The sequence below is a fragment of the Haemorhous mexicanus genome, chromosome Z (assembly GCF_027477595.1).
Source record: "Haemorhous mexicanus isolate bHaeMex1 chromosome Z, bHaeMex1.pri, whole genome shotgun sequence".
Lineage (NCBI taxonomy): Eukaryota > Metazoa > Chordata > Aves > Passeriformes > Fringillidae > Haemorhous > Haemorhous mexicanus.
Genome location: NC_082381.1, coordinates 5,675,300 through 5,692,193, shown reverse-complemented (window position 1 = coordinate 5,692,193; position 16,894 = coordinate 5,675,300). Strand labels below are relative to the sequence as shown.

Here is a 16,894-nt window from a genome sequence, read left to right as displayed (position 1 = left end):
GAAAAACTAAACAGAGTGCCTTCCTTCCACTTAAATTGGAAGAATGGAATGTGTAATTCCATTTTGAATGTATAGGTCCATAACCAGACTTTTATTAGAATTCCAGACAGCCATATTCATTCCATAAAATTCAGAGATTTAGGTGGGCACTCCTTAGGACACATAATTTGGAATCAGGACTGAAAAACCTGTTTTTCAGATCCGGATACTGGACAAGTTTATATTGCAACAGTTTCTACAGCTTTCAGAGACATGGTAAGTTTCTAGGAGACATTATTAAAGGCTATAGCAGATACACGGTTGCTTTATTAGTTTATTTGTTAAGTGGATGCGAGTTCCTGACTGTCAGTACAACCCATCACTCCAAGGATTTAGTTACTCCAGCCCAACCGGATAGCCAGCTCCTGTGGACGCCTGCAATTTCTCACTTCCAAAATAACTTTCCTTTCCTTCTTCATTCCCAGCATCCACAGTTTAACAATGTCTTTATAATTTCAGATGGAAAATCAAGGACATAAGCTTCAAGCCTTGGCTCCCTAAAGTTAACTTCTGCAGAATTAAACTTGTCAGATTCTTCCCAGAAAGGAGACTGGCAACCACACTTCCACACATTCTCTAGTCTGTTCAACACCAGCTCTGGAGCTCTAAAAATTTCTGCTAACAGAGATTATGTTTTCTTATAAACTAGTAACCCAGAAGAAAGGCATCATCCTGGAAATGAAAAAGACTGGAGGGACTGAAGACTTCAATAGAGAAGTAGGGTCTATTTTATTACAAAATAGTTAGAGCCACTTCAAAGTAGTTTTGGTATGCCTTCCCTTCCCACCCAAATACTTATTGTGTGAACATTTTAAATCAAATGAGAATCCAGCTGGTTTGTTTTACAGACCCACTGGTGACTGCATAGGTACACACAAAAGACAGAGAACAGGAGAGTTTCTTTCTACAAGAATAAGCTGGTTTTTTTTTTTAAGATTACAGACATACAAGCCTGGAGTATGAAATACTGAGTGCCAAAATTCCTAATTTTTTTCTTTTCCTCCCCATCCCCTGCATACATTGAACAGAATCAGTAACAGAACAGGTCTTCCATTCTGCTCATGCACAGAACTCTAAACACATATCTTCAGCAGGAGCTGGCCTTCCCATCAAGCAGCATGCATTTTAACAATTAAATAAAATATTTTCTATTATTTGGTCACTAATCACTTTCAAATTCTTACCTTGAAGACAACAAGAAAGATGGTGTATAAAAACACAAGGTTGTGTTTTGCTATTGGCAAGTACTGTCTGCGTTGCAGGGTGAAAAGAACTGCTCCTATCAAAGTTACCTTCACAGGGCTAGAAATCAAACAAAGAATGTTAATTTCTCTTCTCTGCTCTACAGTGGAAGCTGCCTGGAAAGCAATACATGTTCTTAAGTGTACAAAATAATTATTTCTGAATAGAACTAATGAAAACTTGTGGTGACAGTGGTAAGATCCAAAATCCAGCTATAACTAAGGTTTTCGCTTTATATAATATTACTATGCTCTCTGTCCATAAATCAAGCCCAGCACTACTTCAGACACCCAGCAAACTCCTACTTGACAAATACTCCTCAAATCAATGATCCTATTCAGACTTTATACGTCAGTTTGATTCTCTTCTTCCTCTCCCAACATATCTTATTGAAGAGTTAAATTACAGAGCTCACACCACTTGGACTAGACATAAAAACAGGTTCCTGTACTATACTCCAGGAGTTAGTTATTCCAAGGAGCTGCTTAAGGTGTTGAAGAGTAACATAGTCCAAGTCTTGGTCCAGTGTAACACTCCAGCAGCTCTGGGGCTGTATAAGCTTAAACCTGATTGGAGCCAGGCCTGTATGGCTAGGTTATGCTAACACAGCTGTGCTGGCCTGAGACATGCAAAGATTTCCACTCTGCTTCCAGTTTACAGCAATCTTTGTCGCAGTACTAAATCCCTTCCTAGGTATACAGCCAGAAAGCAAAAGATCTTAGGTCAGTTCTCCAGAATTCTGTGCATTTCTTAATCTGCATGTGACACGTACAGGTGATGTTCCTGTTATCACAGAGCATCTATTGTGGATCTGTTCTTCACTGTCTTTTCAGGAACCAAAAACCTACATCAAATTCCTGCTCAAAAGCCCAAAAAGCAACACTGTGTACACAGGCATCTCATCCATTTGCAAGTTTTTTGATGTTTGTAACTTAGTTCAATCTAATGCTCTTAAGACTTATAGATAAACAAAACTTTTAAAATATTTTTTGAGTTATTTTGAGCCATGCCCACAGTGGAGAAGGAGAATATATGCAAGTGATGCCAATCAGTAAGCATTGTTCTGGTGTTGCACCTGAAAAGACAATTTTATTTGTGTCTTCAGTGCTATTTATGACAGTCCTCTTTTCTTCTGGAAGTTTACTTTCAAGACTGCGATTTAGGCACTGACAAGAGAGAGAAATTCTAAATACTTAGAATTTCAGAAAAAGCCAACAACTAACACAATCCACAAAAAGTTGAAATATTGCCAAAGAGAAGGCTACAAATGTCTCTCCTGTTATTCTGTGTCTAGGAGTGGCTGCTGAAAAGCAAGATAGCTTTTTAAAAAAATAAAATTATTATTTTTAAAGACCTGACTGTAACCTGGGAAAGATCAAAAGAATTTTAGGAAATTATCACAGTGACCTTATCTTGACTTACAATAATAGCTTGTGGCTTTCCAGCCTGTTTCAATTCTCATTTTACGGAGAAAACCAGGAGGCATGTAATATTCCTCATTCTTTGCTTCTGCAAGAGAAGTAACTTTTCCCATCTTGCAGGTCATTTCTGCTATACTGAATAACCAATTTGTACCTTCTCAAATAATTGATGTCTTTGGAGGAAAATAGCACTGGCAGCAAAAGTAAGAGTGACAGTGTTCAAAGGAAGCCATCTTAGTGATGCTCAGAACATACATCAAAATTCACTTGTGTATTTCTAGTACCCCTGTGCTTTCATCTTGGACAGAAGACCATGTCCCTGTAAGACAAACTGAGCCAATACTGCTTTCTAGCAACTCCCCACCAGGTCCTTACTACTTTTTGACAAGTTTTGTTGACTTCTCTTCCCATTTGCAGCTCTTGGGCTGTGAGCATAAAATGATTAAAACATCTTCTAAAAGTCCCAAAGTTCATTGTCCTGTCTTTCAAAGGACACACACCAAAACAGAGTACAAATATGTCCTAATGGTTTGTTGGTTTTTGGCTTTTTTTGGGCTTCAACCACTGAAAGTAAGTATCCACACAAAGAACCAGCAAAACAACAGCTAACTTGTTGCAGTTAAAAAAAAAAACTTACTAGGACATCTGCAGGAGCTCATTGGTTTCAGGTTTCCACACTCCTCTCACCAGCTGCTCAAAGTTGGAAATTAAGCCACCACCAGCACCTGAAATTGCAGAGATTTATAGCAAGTTTCCACTGACTGCTACCATTAACATGCCATCGCTCCCAGAAAAACTCATGACACCAGGTGCTAAATGTGGCACCAAAGCCCAGACTTAAAAAGACTTAATCCAGCCTCTCACACAAACAAGACTCAAATAACAGCCACAAGACCTCAGAAGCTGAGACACTCAGCAAGAAGCTCAGGTCTGCCTGTAAGCGACAGCATCTGAACTGATGCAATCACCACATTCACACGTGTTGCTTTCCACAGCAGCACAGAATCAAGCAGAAACAAGAGCTGCACAACTACTTTCTGAAGTGACCCTGGTGTGACTGAAAAGATAGCTGTCAGGAAGGAGGCTTCCAGAATTCCAAATGGCAGGCAGGCAACAAGAGTTATCCCCATGTTTAAAACCAAGTAATGGTTACAACCTAAAGACCTAAAATACCTAGTTCTCCAGCCTCATGCAAGGACTCAGCTCTGAGGCAACAACGCTGTTGGAAAGTTCAGCAACAGCTACAAATAAGATTTACTTCTTTATTGTCATCAACTGCCCATCCTGCAAGCTCTCCTAAGACCTTCTGAAGGGAACTCCCCTCCAAGTCCTTCAATGTCACCCTTAATTCAGGGAGAAAATCTGCAGCACAGGCTTCTTCTTTCAGGGCACATCAGACTGCATCAGAACTACCACACCCAGCACAGCAAGGATGGTGCTACAGTTCTGCTGAGGGTCTAGATATTTGAACACTACCCCAAAAAACCCCAAACCCTCAGAACAAGACGCTGTGCATGTTACCTCTGGCCCAGCCCACGGCCACCATGATAAGACAGGCATCTTTGTAGACAACGTCTGCATGTGCAATGCCATCTGTGATCTTCCAAGTCCTTGTCACTTCTTTCATTCCTGCCACCAGAAGACGAAGAGGCAGAAAGGAAAAGCAGCGGCAGAATATGTCCTCTGGGCAGTAAAACACTAGATACCTGAAAATCATCAGAAAGAAAACATTACCCAGAATTTTGCTAAGGAATTATCTTTTCATAATCTTTAAAGATATTTTTGGAATATGACTAGCAATTCCTGATATACTACTGACAACTCAAAGTCTTGTGGCACACATCTTGGAACAAATTTGAAAAGCTTCTGAGCATGCCTAAGTTTTTGCACCAAAACCAAACATTACTGCCTCACTGTCACAGAGAAGAATCTGCTGAAGTCCATGTGAAACAACTTTACATTTTTTCAATTGTTCTATACCTTATAAATCACATTTTTATAATTCAAGTCATTAAAGTGGTATCTGAGTGACTTTTTGTGGTTTGAGTTTATCTTGTGAGTTATTTTTTGTTTAGTTCGGTGTAGGGGGTTGTTTTGTTTTGGTTTTTTGTTTGGGTTTTTTTTTTTTTAATAGGATTACAACAGGGTGGTAAATTAAATGCTGACTCTGTGCTTCCAGACTGTAGGTACCTGAAATTATATAACTTCAGCAACAATGCCTCCACTAGTTAATGTCATACTACATGAAATGCATGGCTATTTTTAAACACATTTAACATCTTAGTACTCACCAATTCTAGCTTTTCCAGCTTGCCAATTACAAGCACATTTTTATTCAAAGCATTGAAAGAACACTACACAAAATATCTTTGATCTACTTGCTTTTAAAACCAAGTAAAAATGGCTAACATTTAAATCCTAAGTGACAGTAAATTTTAAAATACTATATTAGGTAGTGTTTTATTATATGTCTTCAATAATAAATAAAATTCAGTTCTTACTGAGACATTCACAAAAACTCAAACAAGACTAAGTATCTTGATTAAGTTATCTTAAGTAGATTATTTCAGCACAGGAGTAAGAGTAATAATTGCATAAGAGCAGAGAAAGTGTTTAAAAAGAAGGATAAATCTTGTTTTCTTAAAAAAAAAAAAAAAAAAAAAAGACACTGCCCCTTGCTTTAAAGTTTTTGATCCCAATCCTGCCTACCAAGAATTTCTGAGGCCCTTCCCTTTATCTCTTATTGCAAAGTCAGATGCCCTGCATGCAACCAGGCTTCAGCTGATATGAAGCCAAAGACTTAGAGAGAGGATGTATTTTACAGGCTACTGCAAAAAGCCACTTAATCCACCTACTCCCCGCCGGGGTCTCTCTTTCTAGCTGGTCAGAGTGACCCCGACTAAAGTTCTAAAGTTTCTTTTCCCAGCCCGGTGCTTGAAGAAGAAGTCAGGGCTCTTCATTTTTTCGGTCTCAAGATTGTTTATTGCATCTTATCTATAAAGTTCTTTCTCCCTGTCCAGCCGAGATCCGTTTGGCAGGACAGCCAGAGGCACTCCCCCCTCTTCCAGGGTGGTGTTATCTTTATATACTACAAACTACGTGTACAATATTTACAGTTATTTTCCAATACCTATCATCTATATTAGACAGTGAGTTTCTACTTTAGACCAATCTAAAAGTGCCAACATCACCAGACAAGATGGAGGTAGAGAAGAAGAAGAAAGGCTAGACACGCCCAAATCTCTCCATTTTGTCACCAGAAACCCCTATACCAAAAATCCTAAAACCTACATTTAGACTCTGTAATTATTTTATTCTTACACTATTTACACTATTGTGGCTTTTATCTCTTTCTATAAAGGTGACAAGTTATTCCGTGGTTCATAATCGAACCCACTGGTGTTGTGGGCTGTGTGCCAGGGTCTCCGAGCCCCCTGGCAAGGGTCCCAGGAAACTCCGGACTCCCAAAGGAATGTCCTGAGTTCCGACACTCCCCAGACAACTCACACCAGAATTAATTTAGATCTGCAGAATGTGGGTTTAGGACCCTGAAGCACTGGTGACAAGACTGAGGTTGGCCCTGAAGGCCCACCACGGCATTCCTGCCTGTAATCTCTGCTAACAGTAGATGCCGCTGTCCTACAGACTATTCAGGAGCATTCCTCAAGCCCAGCACGACTCCACTCACTTTCCAGCCCCAAGTGTGGCTTGAGGAATTCCATTTTGCACGATCTGGGACCAGGAATTAAGGTCACTACACTCAGGAAGAGGGGACTTTGTAAAGCTGGAAGCCTAAAACGTTTTGTAACTTTCACAGCTCCTCACTAAAACCTCCTTTAATTTGGGCACAGCAAATCACGGTGAGTTAAACAGAAATCCTGCTCTCTTCAAGTGTACTCCTAGTTCATGTCACTTGAAACTAGCAATCAGTCTGCCCAAATCAGACTAACACAACCACAGGCAGGTTCTGTTAATAATTCACTAATAATGCATGTTATTTATTTCACCAAATTAAATATGTCATCTTCTACTGCAACACAAAGACCATAAAACTAATACACATACCCAGATAGACAGAAACACTTGCTTTCATTTTCATGAATTTGCAATTGTAAAACTTATGGGGCACATGAAACTAAAAAATTTTAAGCAGGCCAGACTATCCAAATATAGTGACTGAGATTTCTAAACTCAAAACCCCACTGCTGCTCATAATTTTTGTTAAGTTTGAAGTTTTCTTCAAAGATCACTTTCTGGAGCAAATGAACTCCAGTGGAAGACCACATTCATATGAAAATAACTCCAGAATGTTTTTTTAAACTGAAAAGCAGGCCAAAATGCCTAATACTTGATTCAATCATACAATTCAGATAGTGACTGTTTCCCACCACAACATCTGCCCATCTGGGACAGAATGAAATACAGAAAAAAGAAGCGTCTTGTAGGAGGAACTGGAGGAAAGATATGTCTTGGAACCTCAGTTACAGGAAAAGCCAAAATTTTCACAGCAGCCAGGTCTGATCTTCAAGATCTACTTTTTAAAAACCTGACTCCATTTATGACATACCTATATTCAGAAAATCAGCAACCAAATAACTTTATTAAAAAGTAATGTTTGCAGCTCTTTGACCAGGAATATTAAGAAAACCTAAGGCAAGTCTAATCTAGCAACAAAGCATTTGGTTACACAACAGGCTGTAAGAGTTGCTCTCTGTTCCCAGACAACAGGATCATAGAGAATGATCCTGGATGAAGAGACAGCATCCAAATCCACAACACTTTTACCTTGATGGCACAGTATCAGTTTACAGCATACAGCTTCCTTGGAGCCAATATCACTCATCTTACCCAACTGTGGCTGCTTACCAGACTGAGGATGCCAGTAGAATATTTATGGTCTTTGCCAGAAATGCTACTGGAGGTTCACCAAGCATCAAGGAAGACAAAACTGAACCCCCAAAGCAATAAAGCATTGCACTAAACCAGCAGGCCAAGGGACTTCGGACCGACACTTCCACAACTCCTGGGGGAAAAAAAACCAAACCATATAACATTCTGCATAAACAAAAATGAAAACTGGAGAATAACACCAGGTTTTAAAGGTCAGTATTTTTCAATTTAGTTCCTTCAGGTAATGAAAAATCCTCCAGCAATCAGCAGGCTCTCACAGGAAAATTTTCCAGAAATACAAACCTCAGGGTATGGTGACTTTAACTTAAGCTCCTGAACAGAAGTGAAAGGCTGACACAAAGTGTTCTCTGAATATCTTTTGTGTATTAGCTTGTTATATCTAGGTACCAAGAAGAAAAAGCTTTCAGAGCAAAGCAGTGAGGTCTTGTTGCTAACAGCCTGACACAGGGACACACTTGCTTTCAAATTTGTATTAAAAACACCTAAGTGGCTAATCTAAACAGGACTGCTGACATTTGGAGGGTTATTCTAGGAATTCCATTTCTGCTTTTGAGTGTTCCAAGAATTCAAGGCAACTGTTTTCTCTTTTTTTTCTGGTAATATCCTGCTGTGATTGCTGACCAAAATGAAAACTGCATCCAAGATAATTATCAAATAGTTTTCACCTGCACTCTTGAAGAGGGTGGGGGGGAAGGTTACCTTGAACTGTAATAATAAAGGTAAATTTCCCTCATTATTAAAAGATTGATAGTTTGGTTTATTTCATCATCTTTAAAATGAACTGTCATTTTAAAAAGCACGTTAACTATGCCAAAAAGAGTACATAATATTAAAAAACTATACTGGAGGTAATGGGAAGTATTAACCATTTTCAGAGGAAAACAATATTTTACCAAAGCTAGAAATATCCTCAAGTAGTTGTTTTGACTATTTCCTTCCACTTTAAAAGTTTAGTGTTGCCAAAGCTTCCCTTTAAACTGGTTCTGAGCTGTTTGCCTGAACAAGTTTAATTTTCCATAGTCCAAAGGCTGAAGTTCACAAAAGCACTACTGTCTGCCCTGAAATGAAATTTGACATCTGTTCCCAATTCAGAGTAGAAGCTCTGGTTTATCAGGCATTTCTGTGGGAAAAGAAGCTCCTACCAAAGATGAGAGGCTCAAACATTTAAAAAAGCAAATAGCACTCTCAGCTAATTCAATGCATTAACAAGACTGTTCCAGTTTTAGTGCTGGCATAGATATCAAGTGCTTCAGCACTATCTAAATGCCTATAAAACAGCCAATTTATAAAAATGAGCACTCCTAAGCATTACAGAATACTGGAGTACAAAATAACATCTTTTTTATTTTTAACTATTTTGCAATTGATTTTTCAAACTGCAGTACCTGGTGCTCCAAGTTAAGATACTTGCAAATTATTAACGGCTCATGCTTACTACCTTTGGAGTAGTTTTAAAATTAGGTCTCTATTCTCTCTTCAGATCCATTCTCCTGCCTTCCAACAATCACCAGCTTCTCCACACTTCCTCTGTCCCACAACTAGCAGCAAGTGGTTTTCAGTTTTGAGGGCACATCCAGATTGACATCTACCAGTAAGCTCCACAACAATTCAGGTAAATTTATTCATTTTACAAATAAAAGGTCAAGAAAGTGGAACCTCTATTGCAGTTCAAGACATTTCTGTCGGTCAGCAATAGAAATGGCTCAAATGCCAGTTTTTTACAATCCATACTTGGTTCCTAACAAGGAATATACACAATATAGAAAACAATGAGGCAAAAAAAGTTGATACTACTTTAAAGATCATCTCAGCATTGCTACTTAATTTATTACTAGGGTGTAGCCTTTCAGAAGACAAATTGAGTTTTAAGTAGGTCAAATGTTTTTATACAAAGTGGTCATTTATATTTGTCCTCTGATGCATCCTCTAAAATTAATGAGGCATCACACAACCACGCAATGGTGGATCTGCCAGAAGGCCACCAGCCCTGCAGATGTACACTTCTGAAAGTTAAGGAAAGGTTTCAAAACACAAGGACTAATTTTGAATATGGTTTTAAGAATTGTTCCTGAACAACTGTAACATTAAAAAACAAACAAACAAAACTTAGGAAAAAATTCAAAAAACCCCAAACAAAACAAAAAACTAAAACAAACACACACAAATACACTAACAAACAAACAAACCAAACCATTACCAACTAACTATTTCTGTCAATATGATTATATCTGCTTTAAACTTTTCTGCACGTTCCAAATAGGCAATAATGCATACGACACACACATCTAGTGAGCACACCAGGAGGACTTGTACATATTTTGTCTAGTACCCCATTCAAGCACATAGAATATCATTAGTTAAGATAAAGGTTTTATAGAGTCAGGCTTAACAGAGCAAAACTATGCTGAAGAAATTATTTCTCTTGAAATCATCTCAAACGCATCATAGAAAAATGTCAGGAACAAACCAAATATGACACATCCTCAACCATCAACACCTTCTGCTGTCCCTCCATCCCAAAAAAAGTAAATTGCCAGTTCTGCAGCTGGCTAGAGTTACAAGCAAGCAACTCCGAAGACATACTCAAAGCACTAATCAAGAACTCTTCTTTTAAAACACACAGAAAGCAGCAAGCTGGTTGTCACTGCTGTAGTTTGCCAGTCAGAAGTGAGCAAGAAAGCCTGGCTAGGAGGATTGGAAAAGTCCTAGTTAGTGTGCACCCATCCATGATCCAAATGCCCACACTGAATCTGATTTTAAGCAGTGGGGGTGAGTTGGTATTTTAATGAGACAGTAATCTGGGATAAAATAAATGTGGCTGTAACTTGACCACATACTTCTTACATCACCAGGCATTCAAGGCTATCCCGTAATTTCCCTGTCAAATAAAGCTGCTGTTGTAAGTTTCCAAAAAGAACATAAAGCCTAGACAGCATTAATCAACAATAATATATTCATCCTGAGTATTCGTAATAACTGCTATTTCAGTTATGATTTAACACTCCGTTTAGATCACTTGGGAACTGAGAAACAGGCCAGCAGGCAGTCACCTGGATTACAGTTATTAATTCCAACTATTAGAAAATAGTCAGGAGTTCTGAACTACCAAGTATTAAGCCGAGAAGAAAAAAAAAAAAAAAAAATAGGAGCATGGATCTGACCAGACTTCTGACAGCAATTTTACTTTCCATAAGTGCTGTCTCACTAAAACTGTGCAGAGAGGCCCCTCATCCTCATCTTTAGGTGTTCCCATTCCAGAGGAAAGTTTAAAAGTATTGCATGATAATGTCAGAAAGTCCCTTTCTAAATGGAACAAAAACATTACACAATGCCACAGCCCAGCACCCGTTAAAAATTTTAGCACCATTAACAAAGTTTGGTGAAGATACTAGAATGCATAAGCACTTTATAGCAGTCTTCACAGTCTGTTAAATGCATTTCCTCAGCAGATGGTCAAAATTCACCTTGGAAGACTTAGGAAGGGACCAAAGAACAAGCTCCCACTAAACAAACAGTGCAGAGCCCTAAAAATCTGAGGCAAGAAGCAGCTCCCAAATTTGCACTATAATCCCAAAAGCCAGCTCAGTTTCCCCACACAGTTATCACCTAGGATGCACAGTTACTGTAAACATGTCTAAACCCACACCACAAGTAGCTTAATTCGAAACACTGAAACAAGGCTAGCATCACATTTGTGACAAAAAAAAAAAAAAAAAAAAAAAAAGGCTAACAGCCACAGTGTAAATGATTTTCTGGAAGACAGCATGCAGACTGAAGTGCAGTGAGGTGCTCTCATACAAAACCTTGCTAGTGGAAGTGGAAAGCTTTGCTAAATTCACTTTACAATCTGCAGGTTACAACGCTGACAAGCCACTGGCACAGGACCTACCCAGGAGAGTCCCGAGCTGTTTCCTACAAGACAGAAAGACCTTAACAACGCCCTGCACAAACAGGGTGTGTGAAAGATGTAAAGTCTAGTTAATCTCTCTTCTCAGACGCAACTCTGGGCAGAGAAATACTGGCCTGTTACACACACATTCCCTGCATAAACCCAACTTCGAGGGGGCTCAGCCCTTTTACTCCAGACTTCAAAACTGAAACAAACAAACAAACAACTGAATTATAAACTAAAAGCTTTCCAACAAAACTCTTGGCTGATTTCGCCAGCGCCTCTTAAGCTCTGGAAAGCAAGAAAAGCTTGGCTGGGTGTCTTTTGCGGGCAGTGAGACAACACTTATGAACAGACGGGCTAATGCAGGCGGCAGACAATCCCATTTGCACGGCCACGGGGTAACGGGGATGGCGGCTCCCCTCGGGGCCGCATCCTCACCCTGCCGGGACACACGGCCCGCAGGGCCGGGGGGCCACGGGGGAACACCGGAATTGCCATGGGGGTGTGGGGTGTCCGCCCCGTCCCGTCTCGCCCCGCTCACCCCGCTGCTCCTTCAGCGCCAGGACAGAGGCGACATAATGCGCCAGGTCGAAGAAAGGGAACATGCGGAGGCGGGAGAAGCTCAGCGGCACCTGCCACAGCTCCATAGCCGGGCACGGAGCTCCCGGCGCAGCTGCCTGGGACGAGAGAGTGGGGAGAGCCCTCAGCAAGAGGCTTGGCCGCTCCCGGCCGCCGTCAGCGCGGGGCGGGGCGGGGCGGGGCTCGGCGCCTCACGGGGCCGTCCTTCTCTCAGCCCCGCGGCTCCGCTTTCCGAGGTGCCTATCCTGCTTTTTGTTTGTCTTTTCTTGGTCAAAAAGCTGATAGTCCTGCCCCATGCAGTTTGAGGTCGGTTGTGGCCTCCCTCAGAGCCTCTGCTGCATTTGTGCTGCTTCCCTGAGAACCTTGTGCGCAGGTCGCTACACTTACCTTTATACATTGTTTTTTCTCTTTTTTTGTTTCCTGTTGAATATTTCTGAAGCTCATCAAGAGCATTACCAGCGTAAACGGTCGGTTCCACATGTGGGCTTTTGCAGGTTAATGCCGTCTATTCATCAGTTACTGAGGTTATTAATGTACACCAGGTGCTGCCACAGCTCAGGAGAAACGCCTTAATGCATCTTTACATCTATTTTGTCAGTGAGGGCTAGCTTTGCCTCCTTAAAGTTCTATGTCCAATGTTGCACCAATCCCACAGTATTTTCAGCAAAGCTAGTTTGCTCGTGAACTACCCAAGTGAAACATTTTCGAAGATCTACTAACTCCAATATACATGACATTTCCTTTTTCTTTGTTCACCAGACTCGGAGGATCTGAAGGAAATTCATGTAATCAGGATGGCTGGGGTTGGAGGGGACCTTAAAGTTCATTCGTGGGCAAGGACACCTTCCAAAATCCCAGTTTTCACCAAGCTCCATCCAGCCTTGCCTTGGACTCTTCCAGGAATGTGGCAGCCACAGCTTCTCTTTTTCAGTCCTTGCAGTATTGTGCCAGGTCTCACCACCCTCACAATGAAGAATTTCTTCCTCATATCTTATCTAGATCTATTCTTTCAGTATTAAACCATTCCCCCCATCTTTCTGACAGGCTCCCTTCAGTTTACTAGTTTGTGAAATTTTGGCTCGTTTTCCCTAGTAAATTTTCCCTGAACTGTTTCTGTCTTTTCCAAAGAACTCCTAAAGGCTCCAAGTTTGGCACACTGTATGGTGAAATTAAGCAAATCAGTCTGAAGATGTGCAGCTTTCACAGGTGCTTTTGAACTTGTTCTTTGCCTGCCAAGAACTAATTTCAGGAAATAACTGAAATTGTAGAGTCATTCTGGGGAAAAGGTCTATACCACTCAACATAGCAAACACTTGAATTTTCTCAGAATAATTTCAGCTTGCTATGAATAGCGAGCTATTATTTTCATTGATTTGCCATTTATCAGTACCATATTCACAGAAGTTCCTATTCTCAATGTCTCTCCCTTTCTGTGCATCCAGTGACTCATTTGCTCCCTGAGAATTGACCCATGTGCATGGAGCTCATTTCTATTTCTTGGCCATTTCCATCTTCATTTCATCTACTTGAAGAGATCCTAATTTAGTCAAAGTGATCTCTTACCTTGTCATTTACAGATCTAATTCTTATTTCCTGCCGTGCAGACTCAGAAACCAGAGTTTGTTTTCTAGAGCAGAATATCAGCTTGCCCCAGTTTATAGGTAATGAGACATAATACATTAGTAAGCTGCATTCTGTAGCAGAAATGAGTTCAGCGTAATTTTGCTTCCCGCTGAGCAGGGCCCTCTGTGTCCCTGCAACTGCAGCCACGGAGCTACTGACAGGATTTAAAACGATGTAGTCTTTTTCACTTCTTGCAGTACTGGTTTATCCCCACCGAGTGGCATCCGTTTCATTGCTAGGCAGTGAAACCTACTCAGGCTGTGTTGTGTGTGATCGTAGAAGGAGAGGGAGGGAAATTAACATGGCAGTGACCGCAAGGAACCTACAGTGTTGCAAAAAAAATGGCGCAGTTTTGGCCAGCGACATCTGCACTGCAGCCACCTCTGTGCCTGCAACTTGTGTAGAGATACCCAAGTTCTTTACCATGCCAGCAGTGATGCCTCTATTGCTGCTATTTTGCAGCAGATCAGCAATACCTGCCTGAACTTTCAAATTTTAGTCAGGTCCTCAAATACATAATACTGCACTGTCACTGCCCTGAAGTGTTGCTCTCCAAAGCAGAATTGTGCTGGTTTGGGCTGGGGTAAAATTAATTTCCTTCCCCAAGGCTGGTGTGGAGCTGTGTTTTGGATTTGTGCTGAGCTCAGGGGTGATGATACAGAGATGTTTTTGTTATTGCTGATTGAACAGAGCCAAGGCATTTGCTCCTCTTCAGGCTGAGGAGACCCAGCTGGGACAGGTGACCCCAAGTCACCCCAGGGATGTTCCAGACCATGTGACATCATGTTCAGTGTATAAAGTGGGGGGAAAGGAAGGGGGGACATTTAGAGTGATGGCATTTGACCTCCCAAGTCACTGTTCTGTGTGATGGCACCCTGCTCTGCTGGGAATGGCTGAACACCTGCACAACCATGCGAAACAGGGAATTCATTCCTTGTTTTGCTGTGCTTGTGTTAGCAGCTTTTGCTTCCCTCATTAAACAGTCATTATCCCAACCTGTGAGCTTTTACCCTTCCAAATCTCTCCCCAGTCCCACTGGTGGGAGAGTGAGAGGGTGGCTGTGTGGGGCTTGGCTCATGACTGGGGTTAAACAACACAGAGGTAGCTGATGTGAAGGTGGATCTCATGGCAGTGAGGTGGGAAAGCATGTTAACCTCCACAATTTAAACAAGAAAGACATTTTGATGAGTTTTGTACCTCCAGCTCCAGCAGGAAATAAGAGCAGCAGTTTCTCTAAGACTGCTGGTGACCAGGGAGAGATTCCTGTGTGGCATCTTAGCACAGCAGAGAACAGAGGAAGCCACCAGAGAGAAATCAGACCACAGAATGCAGTCTGCATAACAAAAGTAGACTAACAAATAAGAAAACTTAAAATTTGATCAATTTCCAGCTGTCCTAGATATCTCAGCAATAATTTAAAGACAGCAGGGGATAAAACACCTGAAATAAACTTGCTCATCCTTGAGCCAAGTATACAAATGTGGAGAGAACTGTGTCAGTGTGAGCTGATGGTATTAGTGTGTAAGCTAGACACACCTGTCTCTGTGTTAGTGTGTATAAGAAACAATTTTTTGTGTTTTCATGATTTTAAACTGGAAGAACAGATATCCCTTTCTTCATAAATTGGGAGCAGGCTAATAGTGAGAGCTGAGCAGCACAGTGCACATATAAGAATTTCAAAGATGGACTGTTGTGTTGTATAAGTGGAAAGCTCAATGTGAAATCAAAGCACAAGCCTGAACTGACTCTCTTGCCCAAGGAATGTTATCCTGACCTTAAAAAACCCCACTGTAAACACCTGCTGAATAGTTACCCAACTTGCACATTCTCCAGAGTACTTTTCAGTGGGATTATGCTAATTCTTGTGTTTGAAAGAAAAAAAAAAAATGGTCTGTGTACTTAGCATGAAAGTGTATCTGGTGAAGTTAGTGCTTAATGTGAGATATGTTTATTTAGTGTTTTATTTTGTAATGTCTCTTGGGGTCCTACAGGCAGTGGCCTGGAGTTCAAAAATAGTGCCTTAGGAAGGAAAAAAGGAGGAGAACTACTTTAGTATATTTCATTAGTATACCTCAAAACTCTTACTCTTCTTCCCCAATTCAGAAAATTAAGAATAATCTCTTCTTATGAATTATTAGGTTAAGTTTTTTTATCTTCTGAGATCTCTCAAACTCAAGCCTGTGGATCAAAATCAAGTCAGATGAAAATAGTAATCTTTGTCAAAATATGGAAATGGCCATTTCCACTGTCTGCTCTCAGCCTACCACATTTGTGATTTCTAGCCATGTGCCACACTTCTGTCTCCTTCTAAACAAATTCTTGCTCTGCTCCGCAGTTTTCTGCTTTGTTTCCCTGTTTTCCAACAGTTTTTTATCCCCATCAAGCTGCTTACTTCTAGAGCATTTTCCTGTTTCCTCTCTCACCAGCACAATACATTCATCAACCCTGCATACTTCTTTCAGTGTCACTCCCCACTGCTTGCCTGGTTTTCTTGCTTTCTCCATGGCGTCCTCAACATTTACTCATGGCTTAGTACACCTGTCAGTCTCCTGTCTGTCTCTGAGAATCTGGCTGTTCATTCCACTTTTGTCACCTTACTTGTGCATGCCTTCAATCATAACTCATAAACTCAGGCCCCGCCTTTACCTTTCTCCACCTCCCAGCTTCATCACTCTGGTTACCCTCCTTGTTTTGCAGTTTTCCTGCAGAAGGTCAGGTCCTGTCTCCTTTCAGATTTATGAAAAAATATGAGAAAATAAATAATAGGAAGTTCAGATGGCCAAGTTTCTCCTAACTTAACAGTACTCTGCTTTATCTTCCTTGCATGCTGGTTAGTGCTAATCTAAATTGCAAAGTGCAGAAATAATGTTGAGGTTTTTTTTTAAACTGAGCAGTGGTGTTGTTTGACTTGCATCCACCTCAGATCCATCCTCCCTCATGCAAGATTAGATTCTCATAAGTATTTAAGGATCCATTTAAAATTTCTCTTCTCCTGCAGACTTTGAAGCAGAAGCACTGTGTTCTTTCCTAGGTGAAGCCTAGGACTGTAGCAGCTGTAACTAGTTCTGCTGGCTCTATCCAAGAGGTCACTGGTGTCTACCCTTAGGTCATGGACGCACAAGTAGGCAGAAGTGTGTTCTTCAGGCTATGGATGTATGCAAAAAGTGTTTGTATGTCTACTAAAGAA

The 16,894-nt window shown here is 40.8% G+C and overlaps 1 protein-coding gene across 4 annotated transcripts in view; it reads right to left on the bottom strand.

The window, feature by feature from the left end:
• The window catches only part of TMEM38B (transmembrane protein 38B), a 53,631-nt gene extending 41,388 nt beyond the window's left edge, over nucleotides 1-12,243 (bottom strand). For all 4 annotated transcript variants that reach the window (XR_009490281.1, XM_059873478.1, XM_059873477.1 and 1 more), the window contains exons 1-5: nucleotides 12,047-12,243; nucleotides 7,569-7,725; nucleotides 4,224-4,408; nucleotides 3,340-3,427; nucleotides 1,224-1,341 (exon numbers count right to left, since the gene is read on the bottom strand). Coding sequence is in view for 3 of the 4 variants with exons in the window: in XM_059873478.1 (XP_059729461.1) it covers nucleotides 1,224-1,341; nucleotides 3,340-3,427; nucleotides 4,224-4,408; nucleotides 7,569-7,725; nucleotides 12,047-12,152 (654 nt within the window). In the remaining variant the exon portion in view is untranslated. The remainder of the gene's footprint in view (nucleotides 1-1,223; nucleotides 1,342-3,339; nucleotides 3,428-4,223; nucleotides 4,409-7,568; nucleotides 7,726-12,046) is intronic.
• Between the last annotated feature and the right edge of the window lie 4,651 nt (nucleotides 12,244-16,894).